At 32.0% G+C, this 13,108-nt stretch overlaps 1 protein-coding gene across 4 annotated transcripts in view; it reads left to right on the forward strand.

The window, feature by feature from the left end:
- Positions 1-6,314, forward strand: part of LOC106467781 (dachshund homolog 2-like) — a 117,645-nt gene extending 111,331 nt beyond the window's left edge. For all 4 annotated transcript variants that reach the window (XM_022396711.1, XM_022396717.1, XM_013928161.2 and 1 more), the window contains one exon: positions 2,291-6,314. In XM_022396711.1, the coding sequence (XP_022252419.1) occupies positions 2,291-2,310 (20 nt within the window). In that variant the 3' untranslated portion in view covers positions 2,311-6,314. The remainder of the gene's footprint in view (positions 1-2,290) is intronic.
- Positions 6,315-13,108: the final 6,794 nt, after the last annotated feature.

The raw sequence follows: 13,108 nt of genomic DNA on the forward strand, positions 1-13,108 counted from the left end.
AAAAAACATTTCTTGTTACAGTAAAGTATGTGAAATTAAATGGCATGTTGTTAATACATAGTATCGAGAAAAATTCATATCTCTTAATTAAGTGTTGAGTATCTTGGAATAAAAAACATTTCTTGTTACAGTAAAGTATGTGAAATTAAATGGCATGTTGTTAATACATAGTATCGAGAAAAATTCATATCTCTTAATTAAGTGTTGAGTATCTTGGAATAAAAAACATTTCTTGTTACAGTAAAGTATGTGAAATTAAATGGCATGTTGTTAATACATAGTATCGAGAAAAATTCATATCTCTTAATTAAGTGTTGAGTATCTTGGAATAAAAAACATTTCTTGTTACTGTATACAATCGAAAAACTCCGTTACCTCATTCCTGCGGAGTTTTCTGAATTAAATGTTGTCTTGTTAATGTAAAACATCCTGAGTGAACTGATATCTTGTTACTGCGGAATATTCTGAATGAACTGTTGTATTGTTAATGCAGAGTATCCCGAATTAAAAGTTATATTATTACTGTAAATTAGTTTGAAATAAATTGATATGTTGTTTCTGTGGAGTATTTTTGTCATTGATGAACTTCAGAAGTAAATTACTATTTCATTGTTATGGAGTATCTAAGATGCCTCAAATATCTTTATTAGGGGACTTAGAAATGGTGGAACATATCTGGTGTCAGTTTTATATCCAGCTGTTACATTATATTTCATTTCTGTATAGTATCTATTGTATATGCTCCAAGTTTACCGATTGTAACGTATGGCTTATAATAGTGAAAGTAAACCATAGTTAAATTATCAATTACATATTTATTGCACAAGTCTTATACCTGCAGAAACACTATATAGCTGTTTTGATAAATTGGTTTTATTGTGCAACTCTCAGCGTTATATGCGCATTTTTCTAATATTTTAATAAATAACTTGTTTTATTGTTTCAAGAATGGTGAAAGTGAGAAGAAAAGTAAAAGAAGTGACAGGAAATGGGCAAGAAGATAATGTAAAATATAAAGATTGTTAACAAGTACGAGGGTAAAAATCTAAAGATAAAAGAACACAAAAGAGTAAATATACAAAACAGAAAGGGAAAAGGAAGATACCAGGTGGTACAGCTTTAAAGAGAGAGAGAGAAAATGGAGAGGAAAGGTTTGACAAAAAGATGAGAGAGTGAAGAAAACAATGAGGTCTAGTGTTGATACACTACAATGTGTATATTAGTTATAGGGTCGGTGGCTGAAAGACATACAAAGATACCTATGGCACTGGATCCTCCCACAGGGAGATGTTATTCATACGATATATAAGGTAATATGGATAAAAAGGCAGGAAAATAGAGGCGTGGGGCTGCCATATTGTACACATTAATCATAGCTTTGAAAAGGAAAAACTTGACAAACGAACCAGTATCCAGTGTCTATAAGGAAAGAAAGCCTAAGTTGTTATTTCTCAGTAAATGACTAACGACATACATATACTGGCAAATATACGTGTATGTCTACATACGCGAGAATAGCGTGTTCTTTACATAGAAAGTCTTAAATTACGTCCGACAGCGAAGGTACCTCTCTTTGCCTTCAGGATAAAGATAAGATGACGCGCATATTTCGGTGTTCGCTGTCTCGTTTTAAAACAAGACCAAATGATGCCGATATGTTTTTCATGAAAGAAAATCCAGCTTACACACAAGACAAAAAAAAAAAATACTCTAAGGCCTTAAGCCTTTCATCATCAATCACTTAACAGACACTCACAGTTGATGGAAAAGTTGACGACAGTGTTAGCAGTTATGTGCCGATTAAACATCTTTCTACCACGAGTAATCTGACATTTGACGAATGTTTTTTTCTTTTGTTATTTTCCCTTACTATTTTATTCAATCATATCAGTGGTCTATGATAAGTCTAATAATGGCCATTTTACGTGTACTCAGGATAACGTACACCCCTAGAGTAACAGCGGCTATGTTGTGTAATCGGTTAGATCTAATTAAGACAACAGAGCGGGTCAAGTATAAGAATTAAAAAGATGACTCGTTTTCCAAGAGTAAACTAGAAAGTTAAGATTATTTGCTGTTGTAAATAGTATTGCAGAATATTACATTAATGGAAACGGAATCATGTAAAATGTGGTATAACGAATAAATATATTTAGTAAAAGATCTTAAGAAAATACAAGGGATTATTGCAAACTGCAAATTGTATGTGTTTTCTGACAAACACAGTTGTCTTTAAACAAGCTACATAGTTTTCCAACTCATGTTATTATATTATTTTTGCTTATTGCAGATTGTCAGATGTCGCTATGAGAAAGAGACAGAGAGAGAGAGGAGAGAGAGAGAGAGAGAAAGGGAAGAGAGTATCTAAAAGATTCCCATGTGGTAGTAATGTATCTCCTTGCAGAGACTGGAAGTGCGAACAAACATTATAGGAAGATTATACGAGAAGAAGTCAAATACAACGGGAAACTGTAAAAATGTTATCGAGTAGATCACACCTTACCAGATTGATTTTGTTACTGTGTTTGGTTCCTTCTCTTGTGCGTAGTAAAAGCGGCTTTCGTAGCTTCAAGTAGGATCACGTGGCGACTGGCAGAAAGCTAGAAAACTTTGTCTTACTGTTCATTGTTCACTGTTCATATGTTCTATTTTACGGTGTCTGGATCTTTCAATTTAATTAAGAAATACATTTTATTGTAGTCAATGAACACGTAATCTTTGTCGGCTGAGCCTTCCCATTTTGTACTATGGTGAAGCATAAGAATGAGTTTGATGTTAAAAAAGAATTTAGAAGCGATAGATCAAAAACGAGTAAATCTATTAGATTTGGTATTCCAAAATAACACTCATATTAATTATAAAGATACTTGTACTATTGTCAATAGTTTTTGTGCCACATAATTACAGGAATTTTACAGAGAATTGTGATAGTTACTAGAGCTACAAATCCCTGTTGTTTTTGCTGATTTAGTTGCTCTTTGTTTGATAATCACACGTAAGAGTTTTATATATATCTGTCTTTCCTATATTCAGATTACTTCCACACTAATGGAAGCAAGCCATAAAGTCCACAGTCAACCACTTAATCCCAAACTATATATAATTCATAACACCACAACACACAAGAGCATTTTTGTAAAATTCATTTATTGCCACAGTTGACTAGTACACATAAGAAATGTTTTAAATACATGTTTATAATAAAGAGATTAGGAAGATGAAGTAGAGAGGTAAAAATGAACATTTCCCGAAATGTGAAACGAGAAGTTGAAAGGTCAAGTTTGTTATTTGGTTATAAAATAATCAAACATGACTAGTAAAAAAAACAAACAAACATGGTTTAAAAAATGAAAACAAAAACAACAAGAAAACATATATATAGTTTTAAAATACTGTGTTCGTGATCTTTTATACTGTCTTCTACCTTGAAAAAGTTGCTCTATCGAATTTCTTCTGTTGAAAACATATCAAAAGCAAAATATTTGGTGTTACGCAAAATTTGAAGTTTTCAAAAGCTCCAATGATATTTATGAGCTTTATTTAACGTTTTCGTTACTTCTCTTGGAAAATTTCTGACTTATTAAAAATGTTCAGAGTCCTGGCTATTCCTTTGAATTGATATGAAAACATCACAGCACATGCACGTGACAAGATCCGGTCGAGGTCTGACGATTAAATTCTCTAACCCGGACATGCATCATTCATCACTGTCGAGTGTTTCGCTTTTAAAAATAGAAGAAAAATACTAAGGCCTAAAAGGCATAGATAAAGTGTAATCATCTTCATGATTATAAACTCCATACATACCGTTCAAGGGAGTTTTCTAAACTTTCACAATATTTTAAGAGTTAGAGCGCCCCCTCTTGGTAATATGACTGACATAACCTAACATTTTAAGACTACCCTAAAGGCAAAAAAGAAAAAGAAAATTAACGTACATTTTAGATAAAAAAAATTCGAGTTTGGTAATCTATCTATTTAACCTTATTTCTAGAAGAGAGATAGTAATAAGGAAAGTTACTATTAAATTAAACTTAATTCCAATTTATTAATTGTTTTTTTTTTTAAACCTTGTTTATGCATCTTTCTAAGTTTAAATCTACACATAATGACGTCACTTTGAATCGGAGCGTAATAGCTGGTGGTAGGACTCAAGCCTTGTCCAATGATATAAATAATTGACTTTAAACGGCAGGTATTTTCTCATTTAGTGATTTAGTAAATGTTTTTTATCGTAAAGATTTGTTGAAAAAACAAACAAAACAATGATTTGTTGCTGTATTCTAGAGGGACCAATCCAAGACACGTATTTCACCCATTATTATCTATCCATGTAGAGCCGAATTAACAATAAAGCAGTCGACGTAATATTTTGAAGGGCTGTTTATTATTTTTATATCAATTTCTACAGTGTTTTATTTTCAGTCTTGTGTTTTAAATGATACTGCTCAATGCCTAAATGTTTTAATGTTTATTCTAGGCCACCTTCATTTGTTATGTATGAAAATGTGATATGTTTCCTTACTCACTCAGTCAAATTAATAACGTACTCAGTACATACTGTAATTTTTTATTAACTTCTTTCGCTTACAAAGATTTGAGAGTTTGATTTAGGGCGAAGATACAACGTAGGTTTTTGGACAGTGGGTGAATAGGAAGTGACGTTTTATAAAATAAACGTTAAGTAGTTCACTATCTTTAAAAAGCCAGCTTCTAGCCTAAACATTAATGTCCAGACTTGCAGTACTCACCTGTGGTTGTGCTGTAAATAAGCTAACGGTAAAACAAATGTATGTAGTATATTGTATGTGGATTCAATGCTTGTTAAGTACAATTTTACTAGGTTTTGAGTTGTTTGTGTGCCAAACCACTGTATTTCGGTATTGTGTTTAACCCAGTGTTTTAGTAATTAACAATGATGAAAAAATCATGTTTGTTTTATTTCTTTGTTATTCTTCACAGCCACTAGACTTATTTGACTGTTGTTTTATTTTGAGCCAGATTTATTTGAAACTCACAAGGTTTGGCTATTGCACTGCGATATACTCAAATCGTACAAGTTATCTGCTTCCATGGTTTCTAGCATATAAACTATTAGACGCTTACGTGTGTGGTACTTTTAATTCAATCGTAGATTGTTAAATAAAAGATTTCGTGTGTTCAAAACAAACGAACCACAGATTATATCTCGCATACTATAGTTATATCTTTTACTGATATCCGGTATATTGATCTCTCCTTACACATGTTATTTTTAATGCAAAAATGATAAATTATTGAAAAAAGGGGAACTAATGCTAAGTGTGCTTGAACGAATAATTTCAGATGAGTTTCAGTTTTATTTTCATCCTAAAAGTTTCTTCTGATGGCCAAGTGATTACGCATCCAGTTAAAGCGTCTTGTCATTCAAAAGATTCAATTCTTATAGGCGGGTTTAAGTTTGTCATCCAAATAGTGTTAGAATCAACACACAGGGTTGGAAAAAATCCCAGTCAAACACGATCTACTCTCTGCCCTACCTGATACGGCAGTCACGCCCTGAAGACACACCCAAACAGCAGGTAATGTTCTACAGTGTTGATATCACACCGGCCTCGTAGCTGTCGGAAATCATGTGAGGAGACAAAAAAGTCCAACTGGACTTTTTTTGGAATAGTGTATGAAATTGATTTTAAACTCACATACTTTTTTTATAATTTCGATATATGTATGGTTCCTCTGCGTGTTTCAGACTTCGCTTACCTTTTAATAATTTTCTTATTAAAAATTATTATTGTTGATCCGTTGATTAAGTATTTGTATTATTGATTCATTAATTACGTATTTGTATTGTTGATTCATTAATTACGTATTTGTATTGTTCATTCGTTAATTGCGTATTTGTATTGTTAATTCGTTAGTTACGTATTTGTTTAAGGCACGTTCAACTGCTGAAAAGAAGTTACAGTTTCGGTTTGAAAGTCAAAATGTACAGCTATAAAGCTTGGAGGATAAGACAGAATGCACATTTTACATGTAAATTGACGATATTGAAAAGAAAACAAAAGACAGAGCTTTGTTTGACAACTAAGGAAAATATGTGGTGGAATTATTTTTTATCCTATTATGTGATTGTATTGTAATTCTTATTTGGCATTACCGTTCTCTGAACTGTGTCTGTGTATTTGTTAGGTGCTGAGTGACCTGATTAGAGATCATGTCTGTGAACATTTAGAGTCATTTATGTGTTTACTGTAGCACGTCCGTATTTTTTGTTTCGTTTGCTTTTACAGCACGTAATGTGACATTTTAAAATAAAGTTTGTTCATTATTTAGCAAGTGCGCATGTTTGGACTTGTCTCTAATAAGTTAAAGATTTTGTTTAGAATTTCGCGTAAAACGATCCACACATTGCGAGTCGAGCGCCTTAACCACTACGCTATAACAGGCCATTGTCAAATAATATAAGATGATGAAGAGAATGCTGGTTAGAGTCATTATAAGGACATTTTCAAAAGTACGAAAATGATTTTGTTTGCACTAAAATTTAGGGATCATACCTTTCGAAAAATCGAACAAAATATAAAAGTTACTTTATTCATTTATAACAAATCTTATTAATTATTAATGATTGTTAAATTCTTGATAGAAAATACAAAGTTAACTTGTGCAAACAATCGTAGGCAGACAATATCAAACAACCATAGCGAACAATGTGTACCAAATTTATCCTTTCTATTTAAAATGGAAACCAACTCTTCATGCGATAGCTTGACAATGATGGATTCTCTATTCTCCACCCCCTCTGTGCCCATCCCTCTCCTTCCCCGTGAATTACCAGTGGTGCACACACACACACACACACGATAACTGTTGTGATCTAGAGCAGGGAAACTAATTTGTTAAGACATGCGAAAATGTATATTTATAGATTTTTTTGACGTAAGATAATGAATTATTGATTTCTTTAATAATTTTATATTGCATTTACTAATTTCAGTATTAATGCGTGGGGAAATAACTTTTTCATTCTTGCTTATACTTTCGTTCTACGTAACTGAAACTCCGCTTTAAGTTATCTGCAAAAATACACGCATTCAATGTTCATTCCTACCACTCGTTCACAGACTTGTACTGGAAATAAAACAAGCACTTTTAATGGTTTAATTAATGTATATAATGATAAATAACGATAAAAAAAACCTATAACCCGAGTGTTTTCGAAAGGTGGACCTTTCTCCTTCAGGGGCAAACTGGGTTGAATGGTTTTATCGTTTTATGTTAAGACTTCTTGAACTTACGGGTTTTTCTGACATCGTGAATATATATATATATGCACACATATTTAAAGACAATGCAACAATACAAATTTACATCTTAAAAAGCGTCATACAACAACAACAACATCTGAATACTTTCAATGGTTTTTTAAAATTTTACTTAAACAGTCTAACCGAAAAATAACTAGTGTCGAACATGAGAACTAAGGTCAATTAAAAAAGTAAGCATTGCGATAACACATTAGGAGCGAAGAAATGTTTACGGTATCAAACAAAGTTGCGAAAAGAAATATCATTGGCAGAACAAAAGAGATCATTGCAAGCACGTATTCGGGAACACAAGAAACCTTTATACTTCTTCTAAACTCGGAATATCTCTATCAAAGAACGATGTTTAAAGAAGAAACAAAGGGGTACATCGATGATAAATAAAGAAAAAATTACACGTTAACAAAAATGTGGTCAAGGACATTTCAATCACATCTATGGAAGAGCTAAAGTTACCTTGTATGGATTCAATGATATACGACATGTCATCATTATTTCTAGTTTCACTGACTTTTCAGGTCTCACTAAAACCCTTCATGACATTTTTACACCAGTGTACCTTGGTTCAAATACCCTTGATCAAATATCTAAAAGAAATATTGTTGTTTCATCAAATAAATTGTTTCCAATGTTTCTTATCTAAAGATTTTTCGGCATTAATTATACATTATTTAGATTTTTTTGACTTTTCTTTTTGTACTGCTGTCAACAGTAGTTCTTTACCGAAATAGCAGCGCTTATTATCTGAGGCAATGCAAATATTTCCTTTCTAATTAGTTAAGCCTAACCTCTCATGTTATGATGAACTTTTCAAAGAGCTTGTAAGCTAGTGATCAAATAAATGATTCTTATAACGTGGTGAAAAAAAGCTGTTAAATCTGTGTTATTTATATATATTTAAACTTCATACAAAAATGACGTTGAAGGAGCATTTAGCACATATATTCACAAATGACTAAGAAATTAATATACATTTGAACATTTCGGAGTATTCCACAGTCAACATAAAAATAATGTAAACAACAAGTTCAATCATAAGAATCTTAGTTCTCAGTTGAAGGTAGAATGTAGCTATTCTGAGACGATATAAAACTATAATATAGTATATTATAATATGGAAAGAAATTTCATTTTACATTCGACAGTAGCCTCCGTTAAATTGTTCATTTGTAGCTTCTTGACCAAATACTTTATCATTCACGAAGGATTATGTCCTGTCCTTAAGATGATAAGATAGAAAAATATCTAGAAGTTAAAAGCGTATTATTCGATAGAATATAAAATTAGTTTAAAATGTTTCGACACAAGGTATATTCTTTAAAACCTGCTAAATGTATCTTTAGACCTTAAAATAAAATTCGCTTGCTTTTATGACAATTCGATTTGTTTCAAAATATCGTATATTTAATTCTAAAATTATATCGAGATTTTCTTGAACATCAGCAAGCTTTATTTGTATTCTTTCCCCTGGTGTAACGAACCTCACAAAGACACATTTACAGCTGAATATTTTTGGATAGTTGAATACAGTTCTACGTTATGTTGATCATCTTTCTACCTCTGAACATAGGGAGAGCATTTAAAGCAATCGCTAGTGGAAGATTTCACTGCAAAGTCTTTCTAAGCAAAATTTCGTTCCTTTCATGGTAAATCTATAACTTTCGAACTTCATTTATAAACCAATAATTTATATACATTCCAAGTCTTAGGAGGAATAATAAAGTTATAAAACTCAACAAATGTGTTACACAGTATCACGTTCTCTGCCGAGTTTTTTTACATAGACATTATGATTTGTCATCAAATCTTAGAAACCCTTCATCGACTCTAGGAAATAAAATGTTTTATGGTGAAAAATATACTGAGGTGTTTCGAAGCAGTAAAGTAAACATCAACATGAAATATCCCACGAATTAAAGAGGGTTTACAATTAAAGGGTTTTCAAATGATATTTCACGAAGTCATCACATTTATAAAGTTCTAAATAATTTTGGCTTGATATTTTAATTCTGCTTTCTTGACAATTCTATAGAAAAGTGATCAAAGGAGAAAACTATTCTGTAGCTTCTAGTGTAAGCGGTTAGTTAACAGAAAGTATAACACAACTTCTTGTGTAAGCAGTTAACAAAAACGAGGCATTAAAGCAGCTTCTAGTGTGAACATTTGTTAACAGGAAACATAACTCTTCTACTGTGAACAGTAGCTAACAGAAAATGTAACGCTTCTAGTGTGAACAGTAGTTAGCAGAAACTTTAATGCTTCTAGTGTGAACAGTAGTTAACAGAAAATGTAACGTTTCTATTGTGAACAGTAATCAACAGAAACTTTAATGATTCTACTGTGAACAGTAGTTAACAAAAAATGTAACGTTTCTATTGTGAACAGTAATCAACAGAAAATGTAATGCTTCTAGTGTGAACAGTAGTTAGCAGAAAATGTAACGTTTCTATTGTGAACAGTAATCAACAGAAAATGTAATGCTTCTAGTGTGAACAGTAGTTAGCAAAAAATGTAACGTTTCTATTGTGAACAGTAATCAACAGAAAATGTAATGCTTCTAGTGTGAACAGTAGTTAGCAGAAAATGTAACGTTTCTTTTGTGAACAGTAATCAACAGAAAATGTAATGCTTCTAGTGTGAACAGTAGTTAGCAGAAAATGTAACGTTTCTAGCATGAACAGTAGTTACCAGAAAGTATAACGTAGCTTCTAGTGTGAACAATAGTTAACAGAAAGTATGATGCAGTTCGTGTTGTGAAGAGTTAAGATAGCAGCAAGTATTTTTAACTTAAAGATGAATAATTAATCAACAGAAATGTTATATATCTTGTAGTGTTAATAATTCTTCAGTAGTTTGTAGTGCGAACAGTTACTGAATGAGAAGTATTTCAAAGGTTACGAATCAAACGAAGAAGGCCTGCGAAGCACTAGAAAATAATAGGCTAAAATTTATGATAAACTCATGTAAACTGCAGGTGTTTCTTTTTCACATTCCTTTTAATTTTCTCATTTCGGATTGAAAATTAGATGCATGTAAAGATAGCCTTTTAGTTCTATCTTTTGTCTCCCACAAGTCACTGCCCAAGATGACTTTTGTTCAATAACAGATCTTTTCAGCTAGACTAGACAGTGAGAGGTAAAAAAATTCTCTGAATCGCCATTTACACGTGCACTATCATACTTTAAAAGTTACCGTTTAAACAACAAAAGCCGACAAAGCACAAGAAGTATCGTTTAGCTCGCAGTGTGAACCATTTTTTAACAGAAAGCATTAATCAGTTCGTAGTGTGAACAGTTAGCTACAGAAAGTACTGTAGAGCTTATAGTATGAACAGAGAAAATAGCATTTAAGTTGCAGAGTGATCAGTTAGTTAGAAAACATTATTACATACGTTATTGTATGGATATGCCAACATAAGATATTATACGGATCGTAGCATGAACAGCTAATTAACCCTAAATGGTATTATAAGCTATAATTCACAGTTAGTACACGTGTGCACTGTGACGATTCTGATAACCACAGTATCTGTCGAAAACAATTTTTAAGAAGCATTTTTCATCTTTAATTGACTTATATTTGAATACAATTTTATTTTTAAACCTGAAATCCTGGACAAGGTAAGACCTAATTTCCCGGATGTTATAAAGTAACTGGGTAATTTGATGGATGGAATTGTTCAACCTGAACTATACTGTTACCACGCCCTTTGCTGTAGTTTATACCTGGTTTATTCTACAGAGATCACTCTCGCGTAGCAGCAAGGTGTGTCTTCGCAGCCCGAGCCAGAAATACGTAAAATATTACTCACAATTACACAAGAGGATGAGAGTCCATAAGAGAAAAGCTTCTACCAAATCAGACACAAATAATATACCATTTTATTCTGCATTGAGGTTGAACCTTTTGAAGTTAAGGATAACGCTAGTACCCACCCTATCATAACCTCTTGATAATTAATTCACGTCACAACTACACTGAAACCAATAATTATGGAAGAACATCCATTGGTGGAGAGTTAGAGGAACTTTTTTAGCTGCCTTCTGCGAGCCTTTGTTTTAACGGAGTGAAGGCCAGGGGGGAGCCCAACATTCGAATTTGATTGGACAAATTTACGAGACCACACCACAGAGTGATTATAATGGGCGTCCATGGATTTTAGTTCAGACACACACCTGTTAAGCGGGGTCCTAATTAGAGAAGGCTATAAAGACAGAAGCAAATAAGCACTAAAGATAAAAATAGCCAATCAAATCGTAGTTAATTATTTTCATATGTGTTTAGGGATCGTATATTCTTTTGATAGGGGTGGATTTGTGAGCAGTTTTTGAATTGGTATGTTAAAGAGATGGACGAGACAAAGTTTGGAGATCCAACATTTGGCCTATTATAGATATTTTTTATATTGATTACCGTAATTTAGTTTAGGATAAATATAGAAAAAATAGTAAAAATAAAAGTACACACTATCAGCTGAGATCGTATATATTTACATCTCCCCCTTTAGCTTGTAAAACCTACTAACTGCCATAATTAACAAATAATCTTAAAATAATTTTTGTATCTTGGTGATAGATCATTTATTTGTGACTCAAAAGTAAAAACAAAAAAAAAACAACACCAACAAGGAATTATTAAAATATTAGTATAAGCCAAATTATCCGAGGGCATAAATGGTAGCTGTTATATCTAAGTTAAATTGATGGTCACATTTACAAGCTACGACCTCAAATTTTTATGACACAATATCTTACTTAAAATTCCATTTACGATGAAAATGAAAAAAATCATTTCCCAATTTCAAGTAGAAATTTCATTTGACACAAACATACAGGACATTCATAAATTTTTCTTTTCATTCTGGTACAGATACAGATATATCTTTTACATTTTCAGTTAACCTATACTATTTTAAAGTCTTGTAAAGAATTTTTGAAGTTTTTGTGACTTGAAAAAACTGAAACATGAAATGGTTTGAAAGAAAACTAGATTTTTTTCCATCTGAACACGAGATGATTTTGAGAATAAATTTAATTAATGAGCATTACGAAGTTATTTATTCAGTTTGGTTTATCTAAAGCTTAGATAAGAACAAACTTTGTACTATTTAAGAGTTACAGAAAGCTGGAGAAGCATTACAAGCCAATAGGTCTAAAATTTGTGATGAAAATCATGTAATTTGCTTATATAAATAGCGTTTCAGAGAATCTTCTGCCTCTCAGCGTCTCAGGTCTCTTCGGCAGTAATTTGTGGGATACAAAAATTATAATTGATATGCTTCTGATTCTGAATTAAAAATGGACAAGTTAAGATGTATGTATAAAAAAAATCATTAATTCACGTGATTTTATCACAAACTTTAGGCCTATTTATCCTATTTAATTTTGTTCAAAATTTACACAATATTTGATTTTAATTGCCGCATCTCTAGTACAACGCTTTTATTATTTAACATAACTTCACATCATGAAATCAACAACGACATACTTTTTAGTCAGATTTAAGTTTAGAAACGATTATGAGAATTGGGAGGAAAAAAATCAAGACCGATATATGTTTTTCTAAAGAGTGAATAACGAGTTAACAAAGCCTTTGGTGTATTCTCAGTCATTTGTCTTATCTTCATTCTTACTCTGTGTCACTCCTTTAAGACAAATACTGAGAATACAACAAAGGAGTGACACAGAGTAAGAATGAAGACAAGACAAATACTGAGAATACACCATCTTCATTCTTACTCTGTGTCACTCCTTTGTTGTATTCTCAGTATTTGTCTTGTCTTCATTCTTACTCTGTGTCAC

Source organism: Limulus polyphemus, unplaced genomic scaffold (genome assembly GCF_000517525.1).
Source record: "Limulus polyphemus unplaced genomic scaffold, Limulus_polyphemus-2.1.2 Scaffold83, whole genome shotgun sequence".
Lineage (NCBI taxonomy): Eukaryota > Metazoa > Arthropoda > Merostomata > Xiphosura > Limulidae > Limulus > Limulus polyphemus.